Raw genomic sequence first — 17,921 nt, 5'->3', positions numbered from 1 at the left:
CATATCTGCTCATTTTAAAGCTTTTCAAAAATAGTTCTTAAGACAACAGCAAAACCCACTAATGTTGTGGAGCAGTGCTTCTCAACCTTACTGTAGTGACCTTTATACAGTTCCTCATGCTGTAGTGACGCCCAGCCATGACGTTGTTCTCATTGCTGCCTCCTTACTGCAACTCTGCTACTGCTAGGAGCTAATGCACTGTCTGATACATGACCCCTGTGAAGGCAGCATTTCATCTTCCTGGGGGTGGGTTGGGACCTACAGATTGAGAACCACTGTCACAGACCCCCTCACCCCCACCTTGTTTTCTCAAACAAAATCTTAGAATATCTTTGCTTTCTTCATTTCTCTTCTTATTTCTTTGGGTATTCCTCTCGTTGATATGTTTTCTTGATGAAAATATAAAAAGTAGAGATTATTGATAGAGCTGGGCAGTGGTGGTGCACACCTTTAATTTCAGCACTCTGGGGCAGAGGCAGGGGGATCGCAGAGTGTGAGGCCATCCTGCTCTATAAAGTAAGTTCCAGGACAGTCAAAGCTACACAGAGAAACCCTGTCTTTAAAAATTATAGATATAGACACATATATATATATATAGATACAAATAATGATAAAAATGTTTTCCTTTTGTTTAAGGAAGCACCAAAAAAAAGAAGGTTGGAATTCATTGAGAAAGAAAAGAAGCAGAAGGATCAGGTAGTTGTTTGCCTTGTTTCTCCCGGAGCCTGGCTGTAGAGCCTACGAACCGGGTTCTGAGAGCGTGTCTGACACTGTTACAGATTAGGTTCATGAAGGCTGAGCAGGTGAAGAGGCAAGAGAAGCAGCGGGTAAGAGACTCCTCAGCCCAGCTGCCCTCCCCCACACGTGCCTTACGTAAGGAAGTGCACTGATTTCATGTTACTGCTAAATGTATTCTGTGTTTTATATTAAGTAGTTGAAATGGTATTTTGTTTATTTTTCTTTCCCCAAAAGTTGGAGAGGATAAATAGGGCCAGGGAACAAGGATGGAGAAATGTTTTAAGGGCTGGTGGAAGCGGTGAAGTAAAGGTAGGCATTTGACCCCATAGAGCTGAACTGTTGTTTGTCTCAAGTTTCATCTGGTTCTGTAAACTGTGTGTGACTAGCTGCTTTGTTATACTGATGTTTATCTAGAATTCTGTAGCATTTACTATGCTTTATTCCTTGTCTATGCATATTTAAGATGTAATATAATAATAAAAATTAATTCATGTGTGACATTTATAAAATCAGTTAAAATTTTCATATGGTAGCTATAATACAGATTTTCCCCCAGGGGAATCTCACAAATCAAATGCAAAATCAAGTACTCTTATTAGAAATTTTCACATAACCTTGAAAATTAAGTTGTCAGAAGATTTCCTTAATTGGCCACTGCCGAACTGTCCAGGATAACTGTACTGTCCGCTGCCATGCTCCTCCGCCCTCCTTGTGCTGAGCAGCAGAGCTGACTTCCTCGGTGTGTGCAGCCTGCTGCCTCTCCTGTGTGCCTCAGCTTTCCGCATTGCCAGCTGCCCTCCTGCACTGGCACTCTGCCTCCACTCATCTTCCTGAGTAACCATTCACCTCAGCCTTTCACCTTTCCTTCTTTCATTCTTCCCTTCACACACTCCCTGCGGGCAAATGTGACTCTGAAGCCTGGGGCAAGTTAACGTTCTTATTTTCAAAGCCCAGCGCTTGTCCACTCTCTCAGAAATGTCTGCAGCCATCTTTGTTTCGTCCTTCTTCCCTTTGCTTTCAGAAGCACCAGCCCGTGTTGGTACTCACAAACTGGATTCCTCCCTAGTATGTCCCTGTGCACCCTCCCCTTGAGTTGTAAGTAGGACTTGCAACAGTAGCTCCTTTTAACAGATTACATTATGTGACAAATGGACACTAATGATTACATCTACAGAGCAGACTCCTTTATAGTAAACTGGAAAGGGAAAAGAAACAGGGACATCTGCTGACCTGGAAGGTAGCCAGCATGGGTGTGGCAAGAAAGGACAGATGACTTCTGGATTATAACAGTGATGTCTAGCCAGTAACTAAGGGGAAAGTGGCCTTAATTATGAAACGACACTCCCTAGAGCCAGAGAGCTCTGAGATGCTGAGCCTCAAATATGAATGTGGCCCTCCCTACCTATCTAAGTCGCATACCTACCTACCTAAATCACATAACATACCTACCTAAATCACATACCTACCTAAATCATATACCTACTTACCTAAATCAAATACCTACCTAAACCAGGGGAATTAAGTAATAAATAGATACTGTGTTAAGCTGTTTAGTTTGTGATGTTTTTGCACAACCTTAGGCAATGGATGCATATTTCCTTGTATTGTTTTTCTTTTGACAGCCAGCTGGTGCTCAGCTTGCAGTTAAACTGTCAGTTTACCTGTCTGTTGCTCCCACTAGCCTCTCGGTGTTGAAATAGACAAGAGATGGTTATCAAAATGAATTGCTGACCATTCTTGTTTCTTCTCTCAAAGTCATGACATGGACAAAAGTATGTTTTGTCTGTTTCACCTGTATGTATAGATATGCTTATATCCTGTTCTCGATTTCTTGTTTTCTGTCTTTCAAGATGTTTTTCACATCATAGATCAGTAATTCAGTATCTTTTTTCACAAGTCAGTACTTAAGTAGATGTTATATAGCATTGTAAGTACTTCAGTTTCATATGAGTAGTACGTATTCCTCGTCAGTAAGCAAGAACTTAAGATTTGGTGCATGGTTTTGTTTTTGTTTGTTGGTTGGTTTTACAAAGCAGGCTTTTTCTCTGTAGCTCTGACTATCTTGGAACTTGTTCTGCGGACCTTGCTGTCCTTGAACACAAAGAAATCTGACAACCTCTGCCTCCCAAGTGCTGGGGTTAAAGGTGTGCGCTACCCAGCTGAACTTGGTTCATGGTTAAAAATTAGCTTGTTCTGAATTGAACTGTAGGCCAGGACTCTTACCCAGCATTTGTGCCACATTTACCAACAGTATTGAGAATTTGCTGGTTGCTTTCTTACTCCTTTAAAAACATTTTAGTCTTATTTTATTTTATATGTGTATTTTGCCTGCATCTATGTATGTGCACCACATGCAGTGCTATTGGCCACAGAGGTCTGAAGAGGGTGTGACATCTTCTGGAACTGGTGCTACAGTTGGTTATGAGTCACCATATGGGAGATGAACTGAGACCAGGATACGTGCAAGAGACATTCTTTTGGATAGTTAGATACTATGTCTTTAATAATGTTTGCTTCATTTTATAGAATTCTATGATGCTTCCATGATTAGAAGTAAATTCTATTAATGTCTGTACCTGTTCCTAAGTTGAAAATATTTACTTTGTCAGACTCTTTGATTTCTGAATAGTTGCCAAGGACCTGGAGTTACAGGTGTAATGTGAGTCAAAGAAGTTCCCAAAGGAGAGATGGATGGAAACTGAAAGTTAAGATAATTCAAAGTCAATTTTATTATGTATAGACATTGTTGCTCAAAAGTATAAATATCTGACTTTATTGGGCAATTGCAAAATCCAGAGATTTCTTTCTATGTGGCACCATGCCTAGCTGGTTGATCTGTTTTCAATGTGTTACTTACAGTTTCTTCTTCCTCTTCCTCTTCTTTTTTTGTAAATAATGTAATTTGTGTATAGTTTTGTTTATCTAGTGATTATGATATATAAGAAGTGTATCTCTTGGAAAAAGATACATTGTAGTGTTCTTCATTAGTGAAAGCTTGTTTATATATAAAATAGCATAGATCAGCCCATAAACATGCTAAGTTAAGGAAGCCAGACAGACTACATATTGTATGCTTGTATTCACATGCAATTTTAGAAAAGCAAATCCACTCCATAGCAACAGAAAGCAGATCAGTGCTTTTTCATTGGCTAAAGGGACGTGAGGGCTCCATCCTGAAGCAATTGTGATATTGACAGTGGTTACATGAATAAGCATGTTCCTCAATACCATCAGCCTCGGGCCAGAGAAGTTGCTCAGTGTGTAAAGGTGCTTACCACCAATCCCGGTGACCTGGGCTGAATCCCTAGGACCCACATCCTGAGGGGAGAACTGACTCCTGTATGTTGTCTTCTGATCTCCACACACGCCCCTTAGCATCCAGAAGCACACATGTATAAACGGACTGAAATGTTAAGAATGTTCATCAGCCTTTGCTTATAATCGGGGAGATTTAAGTGTGTACAAGCTGGGCTTTGTAAAGGTGACTTTTAGAAGATTGTGTTGCTTCAGCATTCTGACAGTATTTTTGACATTTTATATAGACATCTTTAAAGATGTTTACTTATCCTCACTTTACTAGAAAGAAACATTAGTTATTTAAAGTCATGATCTTACCATTGAACCAAGTAATCAGTTGTGTAGATGTGACTACCTTTTAACAGAATTCTAACTCTAAAATGAATATCTTAAATTTTTTATTTTTATATCTGTCTATGTGCATGTGAAGGTGAGTCCATGGGTGGAGACCAAAAGAGGGTGTCGGATCTCCTGGGGCTGCAGTTAGAGGTTAGAGGGGTTCTGAGCCACGGAATGTGTATGTTGTGGACCACCCTCTTACCCCTGAACCATCCCTTTCAGTGCATGTTTTGAGGATGTTTGAGAAGACCACTGTGATGGAGCTTTCTACTTGATTATCTTTCTTATTTTTACCAGTCTTTGTCTTGCCATTTCAGTATCTTTTTGTTTTCATTTGTTTGTTTCTTTCCTTTGTTTTTGGAGATAGGGTTTCTCTGTATAACAGACTTCGCTGTCCTTGAACCTACTCTGTAGACCAGTCTGGCCTCACACTCAAAGAGATCCTTTGCCTCTTAAGTACTGGAACTAAAGGCATATGATATAATGCCCAGCTTGAGCTGATTTTTAAAGTAGATTTTCTCATGAAATTTTATATATAGTATCAAGATGTTAAGACAAATTTCCTCTCATTGGACTGTGCAGAATTTTTTTTATTTGATTCTAATATTGCTTGTTTTGTTTAGTTTAGTTTTGTTTTATTTGGACGGAGAGTTTTGACATAGGGATTCTCTGTGTAACCCTGGCTGTCCCCGAACTCACTTTGTAGACCAGGATGGTCTCAAACTCAAAGGTCCACCTGCTTCCTCCTGAGTGCTGGGATTGCAGGCAAGCAGCAGCCCCACCTAGCTCTAGAACTTCTTCCACAAATGTATGTGCCACTACACTCTTCATTTACGCTTACCTCCTGACCATTTCTAACAGCTCCCTTTACTGTGAGTTCTGTCTTGAGTCCTTAGATTGTTACCTTTATTATTTGGTCATTTCTGCAGAAAACACACAAGTGTGTTGAGCATTTGCCTTTTCCTTGACACATCTTCTTACCTTGCTGTCATAAAGCAGCCCCCTAGTTTTTCTGCTCTTCTCTCATTCCTGCTGTGTACGCAGCATTGATGATCTTAAGATGCTTCCCTGCACTGGGAAGTTTAGAATGTTTGCTGTCTGTAGGCTCGATACCGCTCAGCTGTGACGCCTTTTCTTCTCCATTTCTAATGCTCAGCTTATCTACCTTCTAACTGTTTGTGACCACACTTCCTTCCTCCCCACTGCAGCACACACACACCCATTGTGACCACACTTCCTTCCTCCCCACTGCAGCACACACACACCCATTGTGACCACACTTTCTTCCTCCCTACTGCAGCACACACACACACACACACACACACACACACACACACACACACACACATTGTGACCACACTTCCTCCCTACTGCAGCACACACACATTGTGACCACACTTCCTTCCTCCCTACTGCAGCACACACACACACACACACACACACACACACATCACACACACACACATTGTGACCACACTTCCTTCCTCCCCACTGCAGCACACACACACACACTGTGACCACACTTCCTTCCTCCCTACTGCAGCACACACACAAACACACATTGTGACCACACTTCCTTCCTCCCTATTGCAGCACACACACAAACACACATAGCTTATTTTCCTCCCCTTGATTCTTTTCTTGTCTTTTTTTTTTTTTTTTAAGATTGTTATCAAGACTACGTTAAGTAGTATCTTTCTCCAAGACTTTAAAAGTAAAATAGATTTTTGCCTATCTATGGCCATCTTTTTAATGGTTTGTGAATCTACTTACTACTGCAGAGTACACCTGCTTCATTCACTGTATGACTAGAACTTGGTTTTACTTTTATGTTTCTTCAAATTTGTTTGAAAAATACTAGTAGTAGGCATGTTTTTTTTCTTATATGATATAAAATATACTCAAATTCTGCTTGACTTCAAAACCATACATAATTAAACTTCACAGAACTAAATCATAAAATGTATGATATTAATACGTTTCAAAAGCTTTGTAATTAAGATTAGGTTCCTCCACATTTATGTGAATTTAGTGACATCGTAATATTTTAGTTTGTCACATTAAGTTATTTTTTGCTGTTAGCAGCCAAGAATACTACTGTTTGATTGCTTAACTAGGAGATCCTTTTCTTTTTGGCCATGCATTTATTAACATATTAAAACTAGGTAATTGCTATTTTAAGTTAAGCATTGAAACTGACTTTTTCTTTTAAGGGTGGCTCAGGCCTCTCTGGCCCTATAGGATGAACATGGCATGTAAGAGCTCTTGGTTTCTTCCTCAGGCTTCCTTTTACGGCAGTGGGGGGGCCGTCTCTCCATCACCGCGTTCTCCTCGAGGCCAGTATGAACATTACCATGCCATTTTTGACCAAATGCAGCAGCTGAGAGCAGAAGATAATGAAGCAAGATGGAAGGGGAAAGTGTATGGCCGGTGGCTCCCAGAAAGGTACGGCTGAGCTCTGCTGAGGTTGCCTGTGCTTTGCTTCAGAGAACGTCATGAAAGTCACTATGGCTATTTGTCTACAGAGGAGTTCCACCTGGAGTTCGTCCAGGATCTCCCAGTGGGGCTTCAGGTCACCACCATTCCCCTGATGCTGATGCTGTTAGGAAAACTTTGAAAAGATTGAAGGCCGTGTCTAAACAAGCCAGTGCAAACAGGTTGGACTGTGATGATCTGTGCTTTCATCCTGTGTGTTTTTGTTGTTTGTCATATCTACATTGTAGATGGTTTTTCCCAGTGTTTACACTGAACATTTTTGCTGCCTGGATATAATGAATCTTCACATGCAAATTTGACCCTTAATTACACTATGACACATGTGTCACCCTTCAATTCAGCCTGATTATTGTAGCATTTTTTAATGTTTAGACAGAACATACTGTTTCAAGGATCACATGATAACTTTCTGCCAACATATAGTTGTATTAATTTCATCTACTTGATTTGAATAAATCGTAGCATGAATTTAAATAGAATCACAATTTTCATAAAACTCTGAAGCACATGTATCTTTTGTCTTTTCCTCATTCCCACTTTTCTCTTGGTTCTCTTAAAATGCTGTTTCTTCTAATTCATCTCTGATTTATATCTCTTAGTGATCCTCTAACCAGATTTTTTTTTTACTGAATTAGCGTGGTGATAATTCATAATAGCAGTACGTGTGTAGATTTTCCTTTAGGTATGCATATGTGTTTGCCCAGACATTCTTTAGGTAGTTACAGATGAGAGGGAACACTGAAATTCTAGTGAGTTTTTTCCTACAATTTTAAAGTATTATGAAAATCTTTGATTTGTTTGTTATAAAAATATAAATATATTGAATATACTTTACAAAACTAAGTGTTTTGGAGTAGAAATAACACAATGGTAGAGGGTTTACCTATAATACACAAGACTGTGTTTCCTCCATAAAACTGGGAGAAAAGGTCATAAAAATAAATGTAAAATAACATTGTGATTACATTATAAATTGTTTGGAGAAGCTCAGGGTATGGAACTATTGAAAAATGAACACTGTAAACTCAGATTATATACGTATATAATATGTATATCATCTCTGCAGTGCCATGAATTGAACCCAGGGCTTCACCATGGCAGGCACCGCTGACTTATTCACCTGTCCTTGCTAAAGCGAATTTTGTATGAAGTTTTTATTTTACATTACTGATCTTTTAGTAAATGAACTGTTTTTTCACATTTTAAATGAATAGATTTGACTTTTCAGACAATTTTAGCTTTGTAGTCATTCTGGGTAAAAGTCCAAAGTCTACTTTTCTACATATGTACGACCTCTGTTTCGGTACCCTTTCCAGAGTAATAACATTTGTCACAGTTAAAATCTACGTTGTTCCTTACCATCTAAAGTCTATAGTTCACGTTTGAAATCACTCTTGGTAGATTCTAAGAAACCATGGAGCACCTCTAAGCTTGCTGTCCCCTTTTGCCTTCCCACCAGAGTGAGTGAGAGTTGTGTCCCTCACTGTCTCCAGGAGTTAGTGTCAGGGCTTTGAATTGGGGCGGCTTTACCTCATTCTAATCACAGTGACCTCGCGTGGTGCTGAGAATCATCTCCCACACTATTTGCCATCCGAACATCCATCTTGGCAACTTCTCCTTTTATGTCTTTTGCCGTTTTTATGCTTTTAGTTTTACGCTTTTTTGAGACAGGATTTCCTATGTAGCACTGTCTGTCCTGGAACTTGATCTGTAGACCAGGCTGGCTTCAAACTCAGATCTGCCCGCCTCTGGTGTTTAAATTGAGTTGTTACTTTTGTAGTTGTTGAGGTTTTTATTTCTTGTAATTTGAGATAATGGTTATTTAAGTTGTGCCTCCAACCGCTTCAAACTGGAAGTTAAACCCAAGGCCTCAGTGAGGCTCACTGGGCACTTTATCACTGACCTACATCTGCACTTCAGATGCCGTGCACACACGTCTCCCAGACTGAGTCCTGTTCTCATGCTCTTCGAAGAGTAGACAGTTGGCATTTTAATGAAGCATGTCTTTGGTGTTATTAAAACATGTTTATTTGCAAGATGATGCGGCATGTAAAGGCACCTGTCACTGAGCCTTTGAACCTGCGTGTGACCCCCCAGGACTTATATGGTGGAAAGAGATAGATCTTGAGAGATACCCTCTGACCTCCCCACGTGCTTTTTATGTGTGTACACACGAAAACACGCACACACACACACACACACACACACACACACACACAAATAAATAGGTAATGTAATTTGTCTTTTACTAAGTTACAATCATGCCCAAGTTCAGCTACATATTCTTTCTCTGTTGCTTTCAAGGCCTTTTATAGTTTAGTGTTTTATATTTAGGTCTCTGATATATTTTGAATGAAACTGTTGTGTAAGATATAAGATATGTATTTAGGTTTATTTTTCTTTTGCATGTAGATAGCCAGTTCCATAATATTTCTTAAAGAGACAAATCATAGCTACCTTAAGTTATCAGTGTTCTTTGGCCAAAGGTCAGTTGACGTGTGTTGCTTACTCTGCATGACTTTACTTCTGAGCTCTGTGCAGTGTCCCTAAGTTATTTGTCTGTTCTGTAACCCGTACCACCATTGTATTTATTACAGACGCTGCAGAGTAAAATGTTAAGCTTAGGTTGCTTCAGTACCCCAGCTTTGTTCTTCCAGAATTGAATAGAACATTCTGGATCATTTCCTCTCCCTAATAAATTTAGATCTGTTTGTTCATATCTACACGTTAACTTGCTGGGATTTTGACTCAGAGTGTGTTGAATATACAGGGAGTAAGGAAGAGTTGGCAGGTAGACAGTATAAAATCTTCCTCTGTTCTTTGATATCATTAGCAGACTGTTGACATTTCCTTCACATAGTTTTCTGTGTGTGTGGTTAAGTTTGTGTCGCTCTTTCACTTTAGGAGTTGTTAGTGTCAACATCAGCATACTTTAATATCTCCTTTTACTTGCTCATTGCATAATAAAGCAGTCACCTGTTCATCTTGTATCCTGTAACTTTGTTGTGATCTCTTACTAAATTCAGAAACTGGGATTTTTTCCCCCTTAGACAATCATGTCATCTGTGAACAAAATCAGTTTTATTTCTTCTTTCTCAATATGTACTTTTTCTTTCCTACATTAGTACTTTATTGTGATATAAGATAGAACCTCAATATGTTGACAAACAGTGGCAAGAAACAAACATTCTGATCGATGCTTCTCCTCACTAAGTCTTATGCTAACTGGCTGGGCACTGTGACACACACTTTAGTCCTAGCATCTGGGAGGTATAGGCAGGTGAACCTCTTAAGTTTGAAGCCAACCTGGTCTATATAGCAAGTTCCAGGCCAACCAGGGATCCTGTCTCAAACAAACAGATGAATAAAGGAACCCATTAAATCATGCTTACTTTGGGTTTATGAAATTACAAAGTTTTATCACAAGTTTCCTTCCATTTTTTTCTAAATGAACATTCAATTTATAGTTACTTTTTAAAATTGTTTTTTGAGACAGGGTTTCTCTGAATAACAGAGCCCTGCCTGTCCTGAAATTCATTCTGTAGATCACATTGGTTTCAAACTCACAAAGATCCTCCTGTCTCTGCCTCATGCAATAAGCTAAGAAGCATATGTACATATAATATGTGTATATGTGTACATGTGTGTGTATGTATGTATATATATATATATATATATATATATATATATATATATATATATCAACATTGTGACTATTTGGGCCCTGGTATTTTGTTTTGTTTTTGGGGTGTGTGTGTGTGTGTGTGTGTGTGTGTGTGTGTGTGTGAGTATGTGTTCATTCTTACTCTGTAGCCCTGGCTGGACTAGAACTTACTACATAGACCAAGCTGGAGTCAAACTCTGAGAGCTCAGCCAGCCTCTGCCACCCTCCTGCTGAGATTTAAGTTATGTGCCACCTCGTTTTTTGTTGTTCTTTTTAAGGTAGTTACAAAGCAATAGGTTGGTTCAGTTTCTTTATGTATAAACCTGTTCAGATTGTTTGTTTCTGAATAGATGGATTTTTTCAGATGGTTTTCTCGAGAGATAGCTCTGTTTCTTGTACCTTACTAAATTTGTTAGCATATAGTTGTTCCTAATACTTTCCTATTTTAGTGTCTCTGGAACTATACCAGTGTCCTTTTTTTTTTTTTTTTAACATAATTTGTGTTTCATCTCTTTTATTCTTAGCCTTGTTGATGACCTACTAAATTATTTTATTCTTTCAAATAGCCAGTTTTTGGGGTTTTTTTTTAATTGTTGTAGTCTTTTTTTTTTTTTTTTTTTTTTCTTGTTCTCAATTTTATTGACTTGCTCTGTTTGTTTTGTTCTTTTCTTTTTCTTTCAGTTTTGGAAATATCTTACCATGCTTTTCAGGATTAGAGATTCTTTCCTTAGCCTTGTCCTAATGAGCCCCTAAAGGGCATTCTGCATTTCCATTGTAGTAGCATTTTGTTTGCATGTTTTTTCCTCTGGATTCTCTGCTTTTGCTTCTTGCTTGTTATCTACTTTTTCCATTACTTCTTTGTCTTGGGAGGGGCAAGGCAATAAGACAAGCTTTTCTTTTGTTTGCTCATCTGTACTTTTCTTCTGTTGCCTCGAATGCCTTTGCCTCTGTCTGCCCTGAGCACCTAGAGCCCAGATATTACTGTGGCCTTGGCATAGGATGGGTAACATCTAAGAATGTAAATTAAATGTGAGACCTAATTGAGGGTAATTTTGCCACAGATTTTTTTTTTTAAAGAGAGATAATACCTAACTCTCAGCCTTAGAATATTATACCGTTTTTATAAAAAAAGGTAGGATTATATTGTCTTAGAATCTAGAAGATATTTTTGAAGCCTGGAGAGATAGCTCAGTCAGTAAATACATGTTAGATAAACTACAGTCATCTGTTAGTTATAGGGATGCCGCTCCTGAGTTTAATTATAAAGTTAACTTTATATACTGAATCATTTTTAAACAGGAACACAAAAAGTTATAAAGTATTTTGTTAACAAATGTGACAGGCTTACAGGAGTTTCACTCTGTATTTTTCCTAGGATCGGTGGCTTAGTGTTCATTAATTCAGTGTAGAATGTAACTATCAATAATGATGACTGACTGCAGTAGTAGCCCAGTCATCACCAACACTACGAAGAAGATACTAGTACTCCTGCTATTTTAAAGCTAAAGAAATCGAAGCAACATGTAACTCTGTTTGTAAACATCACATAACTTATGTATTAGTAAATCTAGAAGTTAAAACTGAATTCTTTATGCTTGTGTGTGCTTTCTGTATGGTGTTCTCTTTCTCTCCCTTCCCTACCAGTAGCACTGGCAACTGTGACTGCTCATATCTGTGTCCCAGTGGCGTATCTATTGTGTTAGCCTTTTACTGTTGGACCTTAAACTATGTGCAGTAGAACCAAGCAAGATGCGACTTGGTTCTACTTTGTGTTTTTACACTGCTCTACTTTCCACATCCTTTCTCCTCTGCATTTCATTCTACAAGGTATCCTTAAAGAGAAAGGAAGCTTAATGGGTACTCTATTGCCTTCTCATTTCTAGTAGGCCTTTCACTGGTCCACTGTGCCTGGAAACATGGTGATCCACTTTCCTTGTACTTTCTTTGTTATCTAGACCAGTGCCTATTTTTATGGTCCATTCACTTCTTGAAGTATTTGTATCCCAAAATGTTTAAATTCTTCTTATAGTAATAAATTTGAGTCATGGATATAGCATATGGTGTTCCCACCAATATCTTTCCACTTCTTACTGTGTTTACAAAAAGAAAAGGAAATAAAGTCACTCACCTCTTTGCTTGTCTTCGATGAACTGTTCGGCAATAAAAGAACACCATGATTATTGTTCTTCCCTGTCCTTCCCTTAACATAGCTGTGTTAGTGGCCTTATTCATGGTCTCCCACAATTCTGCTTTTCTTTCCTTTTTAAAAAAAGATTTATATTTATAATGTATAGAGCATCCTGCCTGCATATATGCCTGCAGGCCAGGAAAAAGCACCAGATCCCATTACAGATGGTTGTGAGCCACCATGTGGTTGCTGGGAATTGAACTCAGGACCTCTGGAAGAGCAGTTGGTGCTCTTAACCTCTTAGCCCTCTACCACAATTCTTAACCCATTTTAATATTTTTGTATGCTATTATCCTAGTTTCTAATTTCCTGCTATATATTTGTGGATTGTATGCTTATAATTCTTCTGTTGTTAATTTCAGCCAATGTTTTACTGATACTCAGTGCTTCAAAGTATTTTGGCTTTTATTTTATTTTATTTTATTTTGAGACATGGTGTCAGGACACCGTGTCCATAGCAACTCTTACAAAGGAAAACGTTTAACTTAGAGTTTCAGAGGTTTCAGTCCATTTCCATGGCAGGAAGCAAGAAAAGTGGCACTGGAGAAGTGCTAGACAAATTGCTAAGAGTTCTACATTTGCATCTGCAGGCAACAGGAAGTGAGAGCCAGTGGACCACCCCCAGTGACACACTTCCTCCAACAAGGCTGCTTGTCCTAATCCTTTCTAATAGTACCACTCCCTATGAACCTATAGGGGTCATTTTATTTCAGCCACCACAGAGGGCCTTAGCCCTAGATGTGCCGAAACTCACTCTGTAGACCAGGTTGGTCTCTCAAACTTTAATAGATCACCCTGTCTCAGCCTCCTCTAAGTGCTGGGTTTAAAGGTGTGTGCCACCACGCCTGACTACTTTATCTGAATTCTTAATAGAACTTAATGGAGAAAATGAATAGTAAGTTATTTTCTCCTCATCCCCATGAGCCTTCTATAATAGATGGTACCAGAATTACTCAGACTCTGATTTTATTGGGTACGCTTTATTTCCTAGAACTCTGTCTCAGTTATTGTCATAGTTAGGATTACTCTTGCTGTGATGAAACTCCTGACCAAAGCTTACACTTCTGTACCATAGTTCATCAAAAGGAAGTCTGGACAGGAATTCAGACAGGACAGGAACCTAGAGGCAGGAGCTGATGCACAGACCATTAAGGGATGCAACTTATACACTTGCTCAGCCTGCTTTGTTATAGAGCCCAGGGGTAACTCCACCCACAATGGGCTGGGCCCTCCCCCATCAGTCACTAATTAAGAAAACACCTTACAGCCAGATCTTTTTTTCAATATTTTTAAATTTAATTTTATTTTTTACTTATTCTCTTTATATCTAGCCCTCTACCCCCACCCACCCCGTCCCAGTCACCCCCTCCTCTCTCTTCTGAGTGGGTAGAGGGATGCCTGGCACATCAAATCTCTGGAAAGCTAGGTGCTTCCACTCCCACTGAGGCCAGGCTAGAAGAACATATTCTACATACAGGCAACATCTTTTGGAGTAGCCCCTGTTCTACTTGTTGGGGACCCACATGAAGACCAAGCTGCACATCTGCTACATATGTGTGGGGAGGCCTAGGTCCAGCCTGTGCATGTTCTTTGGTTGGTGGTTCAAATTCTGAGAGCCCCAAGGGTCCAGGTTAGTTGACTCTGTTGGTCGTTCTGTGGAGTTCCTATCCCCTTCAGGACCCATAATCCTTCCTCCTGTTCTTCCATAAGACTCTCCAAGCCCCATCCACTGTTTGTCTCATGGATGTATTTTCCCAGTTGAGGGTCCTTCCTCCCTTATAACTCTAGCTGAGTGTCAAGTTTACATAAATCCAGCCTGTATAGTCATCTTCACATCTTCCAAGGTGCACTTTTAAATATATTAAGCAGATAGTGTCATGTGTGCACAATCAGTGTGAAAATCTGTAGTCATGGCTGCTGTTATACATGGGACCGTGTTTTAGTGAGGCACTGTTCAATAATTCTGATAGTGTATGCTAATTGGTGTGTTATTCTGGCAAACGTTGCACATAGACCAGAATGGTGAATTGAACATTTTACTTCTGTGATGGCTGATGTCAGTGTCATCATGATGCAAAGTAGAGAGATCCTAGGCTTTCTGTAATGGCAGATGGTGGTGTAGTCTTCCAGGACCCTCAGAAAGAACCTCACATTACATGTAGCCATACGTTTGTAATGTCGTGTCTGAGCATGGTCACTGATGCTTTATCTACTGTCTTTGGGCCCAGGCTGACACACACGGGAGGTTTGGAGAGGAATGCTAGCTTACCTGGCTATATGCAGAGGCGTGCTGAATTTAGTCCAGGTGCCCTTAGTTGATCTCATTTTTATAGTGTATATGTCTGCTAGGGGGCAGCATATGTTCACTTCAGAGACGTGCACAAACCTCTTGCTATTACCAGCCTACTCAAACTAAGATAGCTTGGATCTCAGAAATGTCATGTGGGACTTCAGTAACCATCTGGAATAAGTGAACAGCAGAGCGTAGTTGGCTTGTAAACTAGTTATAGATATTACCTAATTCTAGAAAATTCCTATGATGGAAATTCTAAAGAATTTCTTTTAAGACAAGTGGAGGGGGATCGGGGATGGGAGCAGGGTGGGGGAAGGGGATGACATTTCAAATGTAAATACAGAGAGTATCTAATAAAAAAAGAATTTCTTTTAAATAACATGTAAGGTAAATGCCAGATCACTGTCATTCATGGGGATAAAATACAACAGATTTTAGATTTTTCTTTTCAACTATTTTTAAGTGTGTGTATGTGTGTATACATGTACACATGCATAAGTGCAGGTGCCTATGGAAGCCGTGTGTTACATCCTCAGAATTGAAGTTTGTAGTGATGATTTTCAGCCAACTCACATGGGTACTGGGAACCCAGATCCTCTATAAAAGTAGCAAGTGCTCTTAGCTTCTGAGCTTTATCTTCTGCTTTATATTTCAAGTTTTTACAGCTGAATTTCTTTTTGTTTCAGTGGTTGCTTTAAAAAGGTTGAAGAAATAATTATTTGTGGAATGAGAATTAAAAATTCTAAAATGTTAGTGGGAAACAGAGAAGGCATCATTTCATGATTTTTTTCTTCAGAACATTAGTCACTTATTTTCTAAAAAGAAGCTCCAGGAAGTTTATACCACAGTCCAAACAGAACACAGACAGTAACTTCTCAACTTTCTTACTCATCTCCAAGTCTAACCATGTTTGATCTTGTGTTGTGACCTCCTCCCTCATCGCTGGGGCTGGGTTACATGCGTGTATGCTTGTGTTACCTCCCACGTTTTTCATACTGACTGACACCGCATGGGGCAGATGTTCAGTGGATGTTTATCCCCTTTTCACTTGCTGTCCATACTTAGCATGTTTACATTCCTTCATAGTGATCAGTGAAAGATGCTGAAATTACATGAGAAATGACTAAAGGCAACGACTGCTCTTTTTTTTCCAACTTGTCCATTTTGCTGTCTGTATGTAAAATGAATCATATCAATATAAAAATGAATCCTGTCAAGATTTGAAGTGGTTTTAAGATTTTGCTTATTATAAAAGTAGTAAATAATATGATTAAGGCAATAAAGACTAACACACACACACTTTACACAAAATGTATATTTTATCTCTGCTTTCATATAATAACTGTAGTTTTAATGTGGAATCTAATGCTGAGAATTGCTGACTCTCTGATTTGTCCAAAATAGGCAAAAAGGACATCTAGCTGTAGAGAGAGCCAAACAAGTGGAAGAGTTCCTGCAGCGCAAACAAGAAGCTATGCAGAATAAAGCCCGAGCCGAAGGACATGTGGTATGATATTTTTTATTGCAATTTTGAATATATCAGTTTTCAAAGTTAAGGCCTGGAACAATGTGAGTGTAAGTAAAAAGAACTGTGATGTAGTAATTTGTGCACAATAAAAGATACTGAAGATGTTCAAAAGCAACATATAGGTTATGTTTTCTCATATTTTCTGATATCTTTTATACCAAAGTAAAATTGCATCATCATTTTATATTCTGTACTTTAAAAAGGGAGAAATAGATATAACAATCTAAATATTTATATTAGAGATATAAGTTCTTAAGTTGCTGGAAATTTTCTCATACTGTTTGTTTTAATATTTCTAAGTAGCAAAGAATTTTGGGGGGAAAGGGTAAGTGTAAATACACAACACACATATTTTAGGGGAAAAGGGTAAGTGTAAATACACAACACACAAACACACACACACACACATAGTATTTGTCGAAAAGCATGTTAGAAACAAAATAATTACTTCAAACTATTCAGTGAAGTAATTACAGAATGAAGTAATATATATAAAACTATTAAGTTCTGAGGTAATTACCTCACTAGTTGGAAGTCTCACTAGTTCCTACCTGTACCGTGAGTGCCCAAATGTCTTTTGCTCTTTGTCATACAGAGGATTTCTTCTGTCCTCTCACCTCCTCTGTTGTGTAGAAAATGCTTCAAGGTATTTTTGTTAGACTTATAACGTGTATATAAAAATCCATAATTGGTGACTGTGAATTTATTAACAGTTATTCAATATGTTTTTTCCCTTTGAGATTATATTATGGAAAAAATGTTACAGTTTTTATTGGTCACTCTTTATATTTTAACACACATACTCCAATTTACTTTCTTAATACTCTGGAATGAGTCAGTATTTGTGACCTTCCTCTATATGGGAGAAGATACTTTCTTGCTTTTTCCCTTTCCTCAGTCTTCCTGTTAATAGCATCTACATTTTTGACTCCTTTTGTTTTTAAGGGTTTTTTTTAACTGCTGTGTAGCCTAGGCTGGCCTCAAACTCAAGATCCTCATGCCTGGTTGAGCACTGGGATTAATGGTGTGCACCACCATTCTCAGCTCTGGTTGTGGATTGTTATTATTTAAAAGAGTTGCTGGGAGCTGGAGAGGCAGCTCAGCAGGTAAGAGTATTTGCTGCTCTTGCACAGGTTGCTCTGAGTTAGGTTCTCAGCACCACATCAAGTGGCTTAGGAGCACCTGTACCTACAACTTCAGAGGCTCCAACGCCCTCCTCCGGCCTCAGCAGCACCTGCCCCCACTTGCACATGTCCACAGACACACTGACACACATGCTCATAATTTAAATTAAAGTTTAGAGTCTTTTAAACCGTGATAGTTACTACAACAGCCAAGATGGAGTCACTTTTCCCACCACTGTTTTTGCTTAATCCTG

The 17,921-nt window shown here is 38.9% G+C and overlaps 1 protein-coding gene across 1 annotated transcript in view; it reads left to right on the top strand.

Moving 5' to 3' along the window:
- NEK1 (NIMA related kinase 1) overlaps positions 1-17,921 on the top strand; it is a 133,334-nt gene that overhangs the window by 38,628 nt on the left and 76,785 nt on the right. The window contains exons 13-18 of the mRNA XM_080928742.1: positions 637-696; positions 780-827; positions 973-1,047; positions 6,656-6,819; positions 6,900-7,031; positions 16,420-16,522. Coding sequence (XP_080784868.1) covers positions 637-696; positions 780-827; positions 973-1,047; positions 6,656-6,819; positions 6,900-7,031; positions 16,420-16,522 — 582 coding nt within the window. The remainder of the gene's footprint in view (positions 1-636; positions 697-779; positions 828-972; positions 1,048-6,655; positions 6,820-6,899; positions 7,032-16,419; positions 16,523-17,921) is intronic.

Source organism: Micromys minutus (genome assembly GCF_963924665.1).
Source record: "Micromys minutus genome assembly, chromosome: 14".
Taxonomy (NCBI): domain Eukaryota; kingdom Metazoa; phylum Chordata; class Mammalia; order Rodentia; family Muridae; genus Micromys; species Micromys minutus.
This window is presented reverse-complemented; position numbering and strand designations above follow the sequence as displayed.